The sequence below is a fragment of the Fusarium sambucinum genome, chromosome I (genome assembly GCF_050947815.1).
Source record: "Fusarium sambucinum isolate potato_lamoka chromosome I, whole genome shotgun sequence".
NCBI lineage: Eukaryota > Fungi > Ascomycota > Sordariomycetes > Hypocreales > Nectriaceae > Fusarium > Fusarium sambucinum.
The window spans coordinates 2,979,110-2,994,754 of NC_139294.1; the positions used below are offsets into that span (position 1 = coordinate 2,979,110).

A 15,645-nucleotide genomic window follows, 5' to 3' on the forward strand; every position below is an offset into this window, starting at 1 on the left:
TTCAAATTAGCTTACCCAAACCCAGGAGTTGAAGGCTTTGTCGCAACAGGAGCCATCAAAATGGCTAGCACATTGGCTTGAAAGAGCCCTCCTCTGGTTTCGACTTATTAGACCCCTATCTTTGTTCGAAATAATATCCAGGCGTTATGATTTTACTGATGGGAAGCTTCCGATCTCCCTTGTGCTGACTAGGTTTTGATCGACAACCGTCTTCTTCTCAGACAGGCAGCCGCCGCCCGCGGCCCTGATGAGGATCAAAGAGGTGGGCGCCGAAAGGAAGAGACGATGGTCCCAGTGCACGATCATGATCACCATACACGGTCCGCCGCTGGTGGACAATGCAATGCAAATGAGGTCCACATGCCCGTCAGCGCAACCACAACTACAACCACGTCCATCCACATGTAATGCTGGCTTGGCTTCGGCTTGTGGAGACCAACCCTGCACCCTCTTTGCGCGTCGTCCAAGCATTACAACCTGAGGGTTACGGAAGACCAAGATCTGGTCGAGCTTGATTCTTAACGTTCAAGGTGGTTTCTTGCTTCAACGGCGCTGTAGTATTGCCACTTGGAGCCCCGGAATAAGACCCGAAACAAGGAAGCTGGGTTCGTACCAATGGCTGAATTTTACCTAGGCCACACCGACATTCTCTGGGCTTGAGATTTACTATCGTTTTCATCCCTGAGATGGCTGATCCCTCATCGACCGATGGTACCTGAGTCTGTTGGGTTTAGATTTTGGCCCTTGTCCTTTTTCTCCCGCGGCTGAAAAAGTCGTCAACTTTTTCCAAATTATCTGTGCCTGGTCAGAATTGGTTGTTAACGCCTGATCAGCCACTCTGGTGGCTTATTGTTTTGTTTTTCAGCGATGAAGTGAGCCGTGTTGCTGAAAGATCAAGTCGGGTCATGGTAGTTAACGCCCTGCTTGGCCTATGGAACTGAACAGCATCTTGTTGTCCATGACTCATTCGATGCTCCATGGCTACCATTAAAACAATCCGCCGAAGAAATGCAGTCCAAATGTGTTTTATGTGACTGACCACTCACATATTTTCGGATCCTATCAAATGACAAGCTGGGGGTTCCACAAGTTGATCTTATTTGAGATTCTATGCGACCGTGCAATTTAACTTACCCTAGCGGCCCTTTGTTCAATGGACATTGGCAAGACTGAACAGGATGGACGATCCACTTGTCCTTAAAGGCCGGTGCATGGTAATCATAATGCGATATTCTTAAGTCGTCGTGATTCGACCCGTGATTCTTCAGCCTCGGATGCGGCGATACGGTCAAAGGATGCGAGTGGGTTCCTCAAGGGTCCGTTTTGGCGTTTCCGTGACCGACCTGGTTGACATCGACAACAGACATCTTGTTTCCCGCCACGGTTGATCGTGGTTGATCATGTGTCATTCACAAGTTTTTGTCCCATGCATTAGGCGTAACGGTACAGCTATCCTTTGCAGGCCACCACCGTTTCGAGTCATATGATTTGATGCTGCGGGATTGTCTATTCAACGTCCCCACGCGTTGGCGATCCCCGAATAGCGGTACTATCTATCCGTGTGTCTGTAGTGAATGTTTGAACGCCTTGTATGTTCTGAAGACTTTTGCTGTCAGATGGCGCCCTAAACATTGAGCTTACAACGTGTTAGCTTCTTATCTCACCTGTCGGACCTGGCATGAAAGGATTCGTGTAGTTGGCAACTCTCGAGCCATCCATCCATCCATCCAACCTCAAGTCAAAGTGAGTCGCCCCAGGTATGGTAATTATCATCGCTCCTGAGTTAAAGGTAAGAAACCGACGCTCCCGTTTGCATGACCTCGTGCCCATGCGTGCCATGATACACACGCAAGCAAGCAACCTTGTTGAACCGCCCGTTCCGTGGTATTCTCGAATTGGTCGAGTTATAGCAAGATGTGATTTCTATGCCGGACTGTCACACTCTGTTGATCCTATGTGTCCTAGGAATGACGACTCGTCTTGTCTCGTCTAGACCTTTCTATGTACATACCCTCTGGGAAACAAAACGAAACGAAACGTCGATGCAGGACCCCGCAGTCATGCAGACTGGAACACACGCCACGGCCTGCTAGCATGGCCATGTGCGCCATGTGCCCACCACTCTTTGATGCTGAGTTACTGACTGCACTACACCCAAAGCAAAGCTCCCTGGACGACTTGACTTGTCCTTGTTTCTCGTAGCCTTGTTAGCTGATGGTGTGCAGGGCCCTGGCCCAAGCTGGGTGTAAGTCCACAAGACTTGGGAAATGTTACTGACTGGTTGGCCCTATCATGCACCAATTTGTCTGTGTTCGGCATGTGAGTGCGTGCGTGATAAGGCAGGGTTTATTGCGAACTCGGCTCAACCAAATTTGATTCGATAAAATGCGGTACCAAGCGGGGGTTCTTGTGCCTCCAAGCTACTTCCTTGTTGACTGTTTCTGTTACTTTCTTGATTTTACTTTCTGACTGGGCCTCCGATCTCCGTATCATTGCCTTGTTCGATATCACAATACATTAGCTTGTTTTGCCCGCATCTTTCTTATCATGGTAGTTAGAGTATTGGACGTGCATATGGCGGTGAATTTGGGTAGGGCATCAGAAACACTGAAAATTAGTAGGTCAGTTTATGTTACTTAGACGAGACTTCTTAGGCTGTTTATTTTTGTATCCTAATCCTTAGGAGGTTGTTCTGCTATCCATTGGGGAGTGCAATGCAAGGAACCATGTCGTGCGAGAGATGTCATGGCTTCTCTTTGACGATTCGAGTAGAATGCATGTCCATCTCTGTACGCCTCCGAAAGACCATATTGTTGTATCGAGATCTAATCTGAGATTAGTTAATATGTCTGTCTGTACATGGCTGACCTGCCTGATACGTAGCAACGGTCAAGATAGTTGGTGTCTGGCTTGACAAGACTTATTAACCCCGTAGACTTGTATTTCTGGCGATACATTATCGACCTTTTCGAGAGAAAAAGAGTAGTGACCTCAGCAGTGTTATCTCAGAATTGTATTTTCCAATACCTGCTCGTATAGCTATTGGGTGTGCGGGTAAGGCTGTCCTCGCGGATACGGTCAAGTCAACCTTGACTCATATCCTCTCTGAAGTACTGATCTATCGTGTTGTTTCGTGTCTTTGTTCAACGACGAACTGCTTAATATCTTGTAGGTTCAAACTTCAGCGAAGTGCTCGTGTTGCTTTCGACTGCCAGAAGTTGGTTGGCAGAGTCTCCCTACTTGGTTCAGTTATTCCCACAGTTGGATGTAGACGATAAGGAGAATACTGGCTTGATTCGACTCAGGGGCTCCTGGAAATCGATCGTATCCTGCTTGAGCCTCGGGTTTCCACCTGTAGTTTTGGTTGTGGCGAGGCTACCCCGAAGATGGCCTGAATACGTTGGCAGTGTCATCTCGAGAAGCGCTTGGCTTTGAGAATGTATGCCAGAGGAGCTTCGCTTTCGCGCTTCTCGATGCAGCCGAAGTTAGGTTATAGTAAAAGTATTCGGCGCGTTGGAGTTTAAATCAAGAGCGTGTATGCATGGAAAAGTACGCGGTTGTTATTCTAGTTCAACATGTTGTTTCTGGGTCGTAATGGATGGGTTCGGGTCGGTCCTATCCGCCGCTGTCAACTAGGCTTCGATGTCTCAGGATCTTGGGCTACCTTTCGACTCGAAGCTACTTTGTACGGTAGAGTCGAGTATGGTAGAGCCAGAGAAGATGTTGTGATGATACTTTGGAGCTACGTGGGTCGTCTGATCGGCTTGTAAATGTAGCTCGTTCAGCGTTTCAGTAGATCTTTAGGCTTGTAGCTTTGGAACAGTATCGCAAATGGAGATGCTACTCGCGGGTGTGTCTACTAGTAGGATCTCGTAACTGAACCCAGTGATCCTTGAAGAATACCTGCTAATTCAAGAACCGTGTCGTGCGCAGTATAAAGGGAAGGGGTGATCGCGGTCCCTCCCCCCGAGACCTCTGCGTCTAAGGCTTCAACGGAGATTAGTACACTGCACCATGGATATCTGAATTTGTCGGCTTTATTGATGATGCGAATATATTGATGATTCCTTCTACTGATCTCGGGTCGGCATGATAGGACGAGGTTGGAAGAGGGTTTGTCGAGGGAAAGTTAGGAAACCTGGGTGTCCTCCCCCCTTTTCTCGAGTTGGAGCAACTAAGCAATGGCGGTGTAATGTTTGAGCCTTGTTCATGCTAACGCACTTTAGTATTGTGTTTTTTTTTCTTTGTTGGTACACATGTTGTTCGCTAGGTGACGAACATGTGACTGGTGATATTGGTGGGAACAACAGAACAGTACACAAGTCAGTCCCTGATGGATTTCTCTCGTCTCTTGGAGGATTTTGATGATAACAATCTACTCGGAATGGTTTGTACATTAATAAACGAGTCAGAGGACTCGAGAACGCGATTACTTAGTTGTTTGCTCGCGACCGACGTCCCCTGAAATCATGCACTGTAGTGTAGAAGGTCATTGGCAAGCAACAACAGCCAGTGCCACGACTCCAGAGCAACAAAACAAGCACATTTAGGTGAACAAGAAACATAAAATATGCAGTATCATCAGTTGTATTCAACATGCTGTTCATGATTATTGAGTTCCTGAAATACCCCTTTTTGTCTGTCTGGTCAGAACGCAATATAATCTATACGACCACTCCCTATTTACTTGCAAACCACTATGCAATATCCTTTGGAGATGTTCCAGCTGGTTGGCAGTGCCTCTATACATGTAGTTGACTGCCTTGATACCATCTTTGCAGCTCGGTTTTTGCCTGGCTACTAAGGTAGGCACCCGGCCAGCGGTTCGTTGCCGTGTGACAGCAGCAGTCAGTTTTTCTCTCCTCTCTCCTCTCTCCTCTCCCTCTCCTCCACTCCTCCACTCCACCTCACTTCACTTCTCTCCTACATCTATCTGCATGCAGTGCAGGCAAATCTGAGACTTGGATAGGTCAGTGAATCACTGACCTCTTTTGATATTGTCACCTTTTGTCACCTACTTCAACCCTTCTCTCCCTTCTCTCTTCTTTCCCTCCACTTCTAATTTCCCTCTACAACATCATCGTCAGAAGTTATTGGTACCGACATCTCTCCTTTGGTAAGATACCATCGCGTGATAACCTTCATCCCTCTTCGCACCATCATCCTCCCGCCTTCTTCATCATCGCCGTCATCTTCTTCTCTTTCATCTCTACTTTGGCGATAGCATCGTATGCTTTCCTTCTCTCTACCTTCTCCTCTCCTCCGCTCCACTGTGCAACACATCTCGGTGCTAACTGTTCACCCATCTAGAAACCTGATTCCTACTTGCACCTACTCTACTCTCTACTCTACCTAGGTAAACACGGCGTCTTTTGGAACCTTTTTGTTCTATTTTTGGTGAGTACGAGAATTATTTTCATACGTTTATTGCATCGTTGTTTGAACCCCACTCATATACAAACGCAACCTGTATTCAACGTTTGTTTACTACAAAACCTTGTTAGCCCCATCAGTACATCTCATATACCGTGCCTCCCTTTCCCCGACTCTTACATACTTACATTCCATAGAAATGCCTAGTCTTCGTCGCAAACCCGCCTTGGCGCCTATTGAGGTAGTCATCCACAAGTATGACTCAGAAGAGGCTTCCAAGCGTCTCGAAAAGCATGGTTACCATCATTTGGTAACCAGCAAATCAATCCGTGAAGTCCTTGAGGAATTCAATCTGAAGCTCAAAGAGAACGAGAAGCGAGCGGCTTCGCGGGATGCGTTCCTTAGGATCCACGGGGGAAAACCAACCCATTTCCAAGGCGTTTACGTCAAGTCTCGAGAACTCTTGGTCGACACCACTGGCATCAACTTGACCAACACCCACTCTGGTCTTGCCACCACCGAGACTTCGAGTCTCTTTGGAATCGTAGACAGTGAGCAGACATACGGGTTGATCTTTGGAAAGATGCTTGCATCCAATGGGATCAAGTTACTCGAGTCGTTTTCCAAGGCATCTCCCCTTGCTTGGGCCAAGCTGTCAAAGGGTATGGCCGTTTGGGACTTCACCACTGCCAGTTATCACGAGACTCCCACCGGATCCTCTGTATTCCTTTGCGTCAACCCTGAAGGTACCCAGGAAGAGTTCGGTCGAGGACGTGGACGCTTATCTCAGCTCCGCATCGAGGAACACCAGTCACGTACCAACATCCGGAATCTCGTACTTTTCATCCAAGAAGAGTGCGGTCTCACGTCGCCATACGGCTACAATGCTGAACGTGACGAAAACGAAGATGAGCAGGTCCTGCACATCCTACAACACTACGGATATCCAAAGAACATTGTCAAGCTCGCGCAATCGATCCCAGCTCAAGAGGACCTTATGAACGCTTTCCGGAATTTTGTCGATCCAGCGCCCCAACAGGAGTTCAACATGTCGAAGCAGGTTGTTCTGACCCAGACGATGCATCTCTGTAAGTCATATCTCTTTCCATTATCGTGATTACACACTGACCAGCTCTTTCTCTAGTGTTTGCGATTGCCAAACGTAGCCAGGTCATTGAAGTCCTGCATTTTCACAAAGCTCCACTGCTTGATCGTCGATTACTAGCTATCATCCTTCGGGCATGCCCCAATGTGACCATGGTTGGCATCTACGAGTGCCCTTTGCTGCACTTGGGAGATGTCACATTCCTCCTCGACTTGATCCATGAAGTCAACCTGGAACGGGATGAGAAGAACCTCCCCCACATTGATTCTCTTGACTTCTATCCCAGATACCACTCGGGAATGCCTTATAAGAATCAAGGCGAATTCGAAACTTACGGGTATACTTGGAAGGGGGGGAACAATGACGTGTTCCAACGAGGTGTTCTTGCAGTCATCATGTTGGCTGTCCTCAAGTCCCGCAAAATGAACATCGGGCTCCTGATGGACGAAGATGCAGCATTGATGAAATTCCTATCAAACATTCCTATGGTACCCGGCAAGGTGTTCGCCTTTTTAGATGGCCTCTATCGCCTTCTCGATTTGAAGGCCGCCAAGTCTAAGGACGTGAACGCCATCAAGCAAGCCACGTACGACTTACTGAAAGCTGTTCGAAGTGGTCTCGAGCCGCTCAAACGCGACTACCCAAAGTACTACCTCAGGGAAATGGGTACAAAGCTCTCGTTCTGCTCCTCATGCGGCTATGAATTCTTGCCCGAATTCTTTGGCTATACTACTCCGCTCAACAGCCGACCTGAAATGTTGACTTGTGCAGGATGCATTCTGCGCGAAAAGCTAGACGAAGAAAGTGATCACCAGAAAGTCTGGGGCAAGGAAATCATGTCTGGGTTTTACCCTGACTGGGAGCCGATGGCATTCAATGCCGATGCTCCTATCCTTGCTGATGGACGAGACCTGGTTCGGTTCAAGACCTCAAAAGTGGAACGAGAGCCGAAACCCTCGATGATCCTTTTACCAGACGGGGAATTTCACCAGCCCAGTTACGAGACTGAGCTCGTCCGTGACCGAAAGCGCCACCTTGACAGTGTACAGGGTTTGCCCAGCCTGATTACTCTCTTGAAGGCAGATGGACTTCGACAAAAGGCCCGAGATGCGGCTTTGATTGCGGACTCAGAGAGATCCCTCGTACTCTACATGAGAACCCTGCCTCATATGCGAACTCCTATGGCGCCCACTCTGGTTCGGATGATCAACGCGATTGGGACACCCAACCACTATGATGAACACCAAGGCGCACAGCTTGTTCGCAACCGTGGCGGCGTCAAGCCCAGTCACACATTCAGCGCTGCGGTTGAAATGTACCGAAGCCTTGATGAACCGCACAAGGACGCCTTTGGTCCTTACGAGCATCCAGGCAGCAACATCTTGACACCTAACGTCAAAGTCAAAGAAGGATTCTGGTAAGGAAGGAAAGAAGGTTTTTGTGATTTTTGTCGACACTTGATGGACTTGGGACTAGACGAACGGGCTTCATTGCTGTAACGGAATGATTTTGTAATGACGGATTTTGGTACCAGAGGTTTAATAATTTGTAACCTGAAGGTAGCCAGATGATTGACCTTGGCATAGGGAAACCAGAATCACGTATCATAGATCGGCACAAGGGTAGCTAAATGAAGTGTTTTACACCAAAGTCTTATGTTTTAAGTGTACCCGTGATAAAACCTTTAGCTAATCTCTAGGTAAGGCTTACGACACAATAATAAACAACCTAATAAGTGTGGTCTAAACAACATAAATGATTTCGTCTCTGATGGCGCCAACTTTTCTGATAACTACCTACCCTGAGGACATGGATAAGAGAAGATGGACGAAAAGTGGATTCTGGGGCGAATGTTTGGCACGTGATTCGACGATCCGGCTCATGGAGCAAACCTCAACGGTCCATGGATACAACCTTTGCTAAGAGTCGTCACCGTCCAAAGTAAACCACGATGGCCTCTTTTCTTCGCACTTTCACGCTGTCAGCGAGGTCATTGACCCCGAGCAATGCCCTGGGGGCTTTTGCGACCCGCGGCCCCTGGGCACTTTTCACCAGCCCCGCGACGACACCCATCTCGCGAGCGCTGGGGAACGGTTTGATGCAGCAGACTCGAGGCATGAAGGTCCAAAGTTCGGTAAAGAAGCGATGCGAGCACTGCAAGGTAAGAAGGAACAATCAAGAAGAAGACCTCTAGCTTCGATGCTTCGGGTCTCCTTTGTGACTCGATCAAAGGCTCACATTCTTTCAGGTCGTTCGAAGGAAGGCCGGCAAGCGACATAACGGACACTTGTACATCATCTGCAAGGCGAATCCTCGACACAAGCAACGACAAGGTTAAAAAAATGCCAATTATGAGATATGGGAGGAAACTGTACGATAATATCCAACGAATTGTGGGATTGGACAAATTCTAGACGGGGGCGGCGAGACATACACCCAATGCGTGATAGGACGAGCAAAAGACACTGGTCGTTTTCTTCTTCTTATGAGGCGGCACTGGAAGCCTTGCGATATTCTTCTGAGAGGTCGAGAAAGAAAGACCGTACAGCGCGCGGTGGGGATTCAAGGCTTGTTCGTCATGTACAACTAACCACGACTACAATTACAACTTTGCTGCGCTACATGCCATCGATATACCTCTCCATGCCTTCCCATTCCGTTTTGCCAACTGAGAGGAGATATCGAACGTGTGCCTTTTGCGGTGGATCCAGTCAGTCGTGTGCTACGAAGAAGTGAAGGAAGGGAGTAAAACATACCGCGTCCGCCACATTGCGACGTCTCTCGAACTCATCACGGGCGTATCTTCGAGACTCGGCTCTTGTTGTAGGATCAGCAATCCTTTTCGTACCGCGCAGAATAGTGCGGTAGAATGCCAAGACTCGGCCTCTTTGAATGAACTGTTCAACTCCATCAGATTTTTCGTTTCATAATCAACCAGACTGAAAATCAACATACCTGGTCGAGACTTAGTGTAGGCTTAAGACGAGAACCGCCTGCGCGGGTTGTGGCATAGCCGCGGCTAAAAGCCAACAGACGAGTAGTTAGGACCATTCCACCGGTTACTACCTCTTCGGCTGTGAAATAATGAAATTGCTCATCACGCGAAATTTGTAGTGATACCTAATGATGATGAAAAGCTTCAACTGGTGATTTCACATCGTGTCGGACGAACCTCGGCTATCGAACGGGTCTGGTTTGTCCACAGAGAGAAAGCGCTCCTGGGTCCGACAAGTTATTAGTGGCAGGTACGGCCGTATTGAGCAAGACCCCATCCATTGCATCTGTTTGTTATAATATCTTTCTTCTTCTTCTTCTTCTTCTTCTTCTCCCAGCGTGATTTGTTTCGAGTTATCAAAATGACAGACACGGGTGATACGAAAGAACCAAAGAGGCTCGTAGGAAGAAGACGACAAAGGACAGAAAATCCTATTGAAATCGCCAACAACGTCTCAGACGATGAGTTTACTAAACAGTATCTAAAGCTCAGGTGAGTCTTGACTGTGCGGGCTGTGTTTAGATTAATTGGTGACATATGTGTCACAGTGACGGTTGGCCGGAATGGAAACATCCCCAAAGCGAAGCATCCTTTACCCTGAGTCTTGTACGGCCTACATGTATGAATGATGAGGATTTGGAAGCATGTTACGATTTGGTAGATGAGACAAGCGGTACAGACTACCGCAACTCCTCACTCGGGTGGCACCCGGCTACAAAGAAGAAGGAGATGCGCTCGCCAGATCTCAGATACATCTTGGTAAAGGACAGGCAAGACACTGTAAAAGGGTTCACGTCTTTTATGCCCACATTTGAGAACCACGAAGCCGTGGTTTATTGCTATGAGATTCACTTGAAGCCGGAACTGCAAGGGTAAGTCAGCCAAATTTCTGTGCATCATTCCGCAATCCAACGGGGTTCTATCAAGACACCAGCGGAATTTGACGGAGTAACTATAAAACATGCGAGACCGTTAGGCTAACAGGTATTCGGCAAAGAACTGGGCTAGGCAAACAGCTCATGAGTTACTACATGGACGTTGCAGAGAACATACCAAGTATTGAAAAGGCCATGCTCACGTGTTTTGTGAGCAACAAATCTGCGCTTAAATTCTACGAGAAACTGGGGTTCATAAAAGACGATTATTCCCCAAGGGAGAGGAAACTAAGAGGAGGAAAGGTGGTGGTACCCGACTATGTGATACTGAGTCGACCAACGGCCGCAAAAAAGGTCAACGATTCACGAGTTCACCAGCCTGGACGTTAACATCCATTCTTCGCCATAAGAGGTAACAATGGATGTGGCATGTTACTTTTGTTGACAACTTCGTATCACGGACTTATCCTGCTGTGGAACGAGAGAATAACAAGATCAGTTCGATGCTATGTATGTGGATGTAAGAGCTAATAAAAGATCGAATAAAAAAAAAACATGAACTGAACATCATTTTCGAATCAACCTAATTCTCCCGTCTGAACAAACTCAAAGCCTCGTTTACCATCCTATAATTAGTTAGACGTTCTGAAAGGGTTGTTCCTCTTTTTCTAAGAATATCACCACGCTACAATCTTCGCAATGGTGGCCGAACTTTGTCTAGGCTGACCTGTGAAAGCCTGAGCTGAGAGTTGTCTTTGACTCCCTGAGTTCCGACTGGATACGATTGTGCTCGCTACAGTATCTCATGGCAAGCAATTGAAAACTAACCGACTTGAGCTGCATTAATCTCAAGGTGGTGGAGGTGATCTTCTGCACGTTGCAAAGTTCCCCCGGATCCTTACCAATGACACGCTCTAGACACTGTAGGGGGCCTCGAAGGTCCCTCTGCCAGCATTACCCCCCTGCAACCATGTCAGCCCTAGGACGCTAAATCAGAGCCGGGCTGAATTGTCTTTTCAGCAACACCGTGTTGAGCTTCACAAACGGCACCCTGCTTGCCGGCTTCGTGCAGAGTTGTACAGGTTGCACAGCTAATTTGTGAGGTAGTTTCAATACTATACCAAAACAGTAAGCTATAGTAACGGAGGGATGCTTTTCCTGTGATTCATCTTAGGCTAGAGGCGTCAGCTGGCTTAGAGCTTGACTCCACTGCTGATCTGACCCTGCCTGTCAATCATGGATTGAAATGAAGGGCGCCCTAGTGAACACTGAGGCTTAGAGCTGAAGCTTTTAGGAGCCGGGGCTGTGACACGCCCGGCCTGAAACGAAAGGCGATTGCCGTGCCGAGACGAGACGATTGTCAGTCAGATTGTTTGTCCGTACAGAGTAGGAGTTCGTCTAATAATAAGGTGCTGTTATCGTCCATCGAGTCTCGGAAGCTTTCCTTTCCTCTCCCTTCTCTCCTTAACCTGCGCACACTCTTTCTTCTTGGCCTCCCTATACCTCTGTTTACTTGATTTCGGTCCATCAATCGTCAATCGACTCACACATCAATCACAATGGCTCAGCAATACTCCCAAGGACCTAATGTCCAGAACCAGGAATGGCAGAGCAACCTTTGCAACTGCTCGCCCTGCGACTCTTGCATGCTCAGCACTTTCTGTCCCTGCATTTGTATGTTCCTGCATAAGATGACCTTGGCATAATCGCAACTAACAGTCCTTTTCACAGTATTGGGTAAAACTGCCGACCGTATGAGAGACCCTACAATGCAAACTGCCGATACCTGCAACAGCGATACTCTTATTTTCACTGCCATCCAATGTGTTACCGGCTGTGGTTGGATGTAAGACTCTATACCAAACATGTTCCTCGAGCCGTCAACTAACATGCGATACTTAGTTACTCCATGATGAAGCGTGGAGAGATCCGTGAGCGATTCGGCATCAAGGGTAGCGGCATGAGCGACTGCTGCGTTAGTTACTGGTGTCTTTGCTGCGCTCTCATCCAGCAAGACAACGAGGTCAAGGCTCGTCTCTCACATGGCCCTATCATGCAGGGCTACCAGGCTCAGAAGGAGGGCATGCATATGCCAACTGCCCAGCCTCAGCAGCAGTACCAGGACCAGAAGCCCAACCCTCAGCAGCAAACTCCTCAACCTGATTATCAGCTCCCTCAGCATCAGCACCAGCAAGGATACCAGTCTCCCCAGCAAGGATATCAGTCTCCTCAGCCTGGATATCAGTCTCCTCAGCAAGGATATCAGTCTCCTCAGCCTCAAGGATCCTTCCCTCCACCTCAGCAGACTTACAACCCTCACCAGCCTCAGCCCCAGTATTAATTAAACACACACCGAGAAGGGGAGGGACGGATTGAGATGAAAGGATGTACCACCGGCATGACACGTAAAAAGAAAGTAAAGGCATGTGAGAAAGCGGCTGCTGGTAGTAAGCTGGCATGTGAAAGGACTCTACGCGCGGACGGGTACGCGCCAACGGATTATACCCAGTGACAAAGACAGTCATGATCTCTATTAATTATTCATAATAAACACTTTTTGTTTCAATAAGGCGATTCTTTTCTCAATGTTGAACCAAGAAACATCTTATCAACTTAGCTGCGTGAACCGAATCGATGCGAGGTTTGACAGCCTGAAAGGTTAAAAGGCAGCAATGAAACTCTAAAACTTCCAAATTCCGCTGGGAAGAAAGACCCTTGTCCGTAAGTTTCCGCCTTGCCTTCCTCTTTAGTGAATGGCCTGGCTTTGGTATTACTGTCTGTGCGTTTGATATTTCGGTGATTTCCATTCTACACGGCTTCTGAGTTGCCCAAGACATAAGCATCTAATAATGGTAGACTAATCTGGTCATTGAATAACATACTCGGTCGTGGCCTGTTGATTGTATTTCCGTATCACTCATATCACAGCTCAAACTGACCGGCAGCACTTCAGTGTCCTGAGGGTATCAATAAAATTTTCATTCATGACCTCTGCCTCTGTCGATTTTTTCAGACAGCCAGACAGCAAAACGCCCGCGTCGCACCTCTAATGGTTGGACAAACGCCTATTCAGATCTACAGTTTATCGAGGGTCTTTTTATCCTCATCCCGATGAAACACTTCTGAATCTTGTGCCCAAATCCCCAATGCAAGTGATTGCATGTAAAATAAACCAGCCCATTTTTTCCATATCCCAATCCTTCATCATCCCATCATTTTTCAATATATGTCATTACGCGTAAAGCTTCTTCTCATAAGACTCCATGTTCACGTTGCCCTCCAACTGGGCACTGGCTGTGCGGAGCTCGAATCGGAGCTCACCAGCCTCAGCGCACTGATGCATACCAGACAGGCTGGTCATACCACTGTCCTGGAGAGAGTGCTTGAGACCGGCAGCGAGGTAAGGAACGAACTTCTGGATCGATCTATTAACGATGTTAGCATTTCTCGATTCAATTCAACATGGGAAAAACTTACCCTCGGTGAGCCACAGCACCCGAGACACCCTGAGCGACCAGGACGCTGTCACCCTCAGAGAAGTAACGAGCAGTTCCGGCGTTGCTCTTCTGGCTGTCCTTACCACCGTTGCCAGCCTTCTTATCCTGCATGGCGTCGATGCTGCCCATGCCTCGGTAAGCCTTGACAAGCTTACCCTCGCGAGAGACGAAAGAAGTACCGGGAGACTCGGTGGTACCAGCCAAGAGACCACCCATCATGATGGTAGAGGCACCAAGGGCAAGACCCTTGACGATGTGACCAACGTTTTGGATACCACCGTCGGCAATACAAGGAACGCCAAAGCGAGCAGCGAATCGGCTGACGCTGTAGACGGCAGCAGCCTGAGGACGGCCGACAGCCATGACCTCCTGGGTGATACAGGCGGAACCACTGCCCATACCGATTCGGAGACCATCAACACCAGCAGCGATCAAAGAAGCAGCCTGCTCTCGGGTCACGACGTTTCCGCCAATGACGTCTACACCAGGGAACTCCTTCTTAACCCACTTGATCATCTCGATCTGGTACATGCTGTTACCCTGGGAGCTGTCCAGGATAACGATATCGAGACCAGCCTCGACGAGCTTCTTGAGGCGAAGCTTGTCCTCAGGACGAGTACCAATAGCAGCAGCACAGAGGAGCTGCTTGCTGTCGGGAAGCTTGGAAGCATTAGGGAAATGCTGGTTCTTGGTCAAGTCGGAACGAGAGATCATAGAGACGAGGTTGGAGTCCTTGTCGACGATAGGGAGCTTGCCCTTCTTGGACTTGGAAAGGATCTTGTTGGCTTCGAGGAGAGTGACGGTCTCAGGAGCAGTGACAAGGTCCTTAACCATGACATTAGAGACGGGCTGGTCAAGGTCCTCCTCGAACTGAAGGTCTCGGTTGGTAACAATACCAACAAGCTTGGATCCAAGCTTGCCATCCTCTGAAATTTTCAGTTAGCCTGTTGTTCCCGTGCGGGGCAATGCGAGCATGGAAAAAATTGATGTGAAGTGGTTGTTCATAGTATAGTTTCTCCACATTGACAATTGTCTAACGGTGGAACGAAAGTTATATGAAAGGGTGTATAATCATGCAACCAGATGTGAGATGGAGTTGGCTGTAGATATAACTTACCAGTGACTGGGAAACCACCGAAACCCCACTTCTCCTTCAAAGCCTTGGCCTCACCAACAGTGGTGTTCTGGTCAATGACGATAGGGTCGTTAATGAAACCGTTCTCGTATCGCTTGACCTTGCGGACCATGTCGGCCTGAGCCTCGGGGGAGCAGTTGTGGTGAATAACACCGAGACCACCCTGGAGAGCCATGTGGATGGCCATCTCGTGCTCCGTGACAGTGTCCATAGGAGACGAGACGAAAGGTGTTCGGAGGGTGATGCGCTTGGTGATGGGCGATTCAAGAGTGACCTCAGAGGCAGCGAAGCCAATGTAGCCAGGGAGAAGCAGGAAGTCATTGTAGGTCAGACCACCGTGCTTGGCCGTGTCCATAAGCTCGTGGATGTCGAGGCCATCCCTTTGCTTGTACTCCTTGAGAACCTCAAGGGCCTTGGTGTGGTCGAGCACTGAGGCAGACATGATTGGCAAATATAAAAGAGGAATCAAAGAAAAATGAGGTGAGGTCGAAGACGAGACGAGTCGATGAGCAAGCTCTGGCCTTTATCGACTGCTAAGATTGATAGACGGCTTCTTCCCGAAAGAAAGAAAGAAGAAAAGAATTGGTGGTGCCGCCTCAAAAAGTTTTTTATGGGAACGCGGGACCCTGGGATGACGCCGATAATGGAGGGGCAGTTCCTCCTCT

At 48.3% G+C, this 15,645-nt stretch overlaps 6 protein-coding genes across 6 annotated transcripts; 4 read left to right on the forward strand and 2 right to left on the reverse strand.

Annotated features, from left to right (window-relative positions):
• Positions 1-5,572: 5,572 nt before the first annotated feature.
• On the forward strand, positions 5,573-7,899 carry FSST1_003689 (uncharacterized protein; the record flags this gene model as incomplete). Its single annotated transcript, XM_083229790.1, has 2 exons — positions 5,573-6,461; positions 6,506-7,899. 2 exons carry the CDS (start codon positions 5,573-5,575, stop codon positions 7,897-7,899), a joined length of 2,283 nt encoding a protein of 760 aa, XP_083087119.1.
• A 530-nt stretch (positions 7,900-8,429) lies between these two features.
• FSST1_003690 (mitochondrial 54S ribosomal protein bL36m) lies at positions 8,430-8,816 on the forward strand (the record flags this gene model as incomplete). The annotated part of the gene is made up of 2 exons (XM_083229791.1): positions 8,430-8,639; positions 8,727-8,816. 2 exons carry the CDS (start codon positions 8,430-8,432, stop codon positions 8,814-8,816), a joined length of 300 nt encoding a protein of 99 aa, XP_083087120.1.
• A 280-nt stretch (positions 8,817-9,096) lies between these two features.
• FSST1_003691 (LYR motif-containing protein 2) lies at positions 9,097-9,529 on the reverse strand (the record flags this gene model as incomplete). Its single annotated transcript, XM_083229793.1, has 3 exons — positions 9,097-9,171; positions 9,235-9,375; positions 9,434-9,529. 3 exons carry the CDS (start codon positions 9,527-9,529, stop codon positions 9,097-9,099), a joined length of 312 nt encoding a protein of 103 aa, XP_083087121.1.
• A 305-nt stretch (positions 9,530-9,834) lies between these two features.
• FSST1_003692 (N-terminal L-serine N(alpha)-acetyltransferase NatD) lies at positions 9,835-10,738 on the forward strand (the record flags this gene model as incomplete). The annotated part of the gene is made up of 3 exons (XM_083229794.1): positions 9,835-9,965; positions 10,022-10,345; positions 10,450-10,738. The coding sequence occupies 3 exons, from the start codon at positions 9,835-9,837 to the stop codon at positions 10,736-10,738; spliced, it is 744 nt and encodes a 247-aa protein (XP_083087122.1).
• Positions 10,739-11,907: 1,169 nt separating this feature from the next.
• FSST1_003693 (PLAC8 family-domain-containing protein) lies at positions 11,908-12,689 on the forward strand (the record flags this gene model as incomplete). The annotated part of the gene is made up of 3 exons (XM_083229795.1): positions 11,908-12,022; positions 12,080-12,194; positions 12,251-12,689. The coding sequence occupies 3 exons, from the start codon at positions 11,908-11,910 to the stop codon at positions 12,687-12,689; spliced, it is 669 nt and encodes a 222-aa protein (XP_083087123.1).
• Positions 12,690-13,580: 891 nt separating this feature from the next.
• FSST1_003694 (IMP dehydrogenase/GMP reductase) lies at positions 13,581-15,422 on the reverse strand (the record flags this gene model as incomplete). Its single annotated transcript, XM_083229796.1, has 3 exons — positions 13,581-13,773; positions 13,826-14,771; positions 14,963-15,422. 3 exons carry the CDS (start codon positions 15,420-15,422, stop codon positions 13,581-13,583), a joined length of 1,599 nt encoding a protein of 532 aa, XP_083087124.1.
• Between the last annotated feature and the right edge of the window lie 223 nt (positions 15,423-15,645).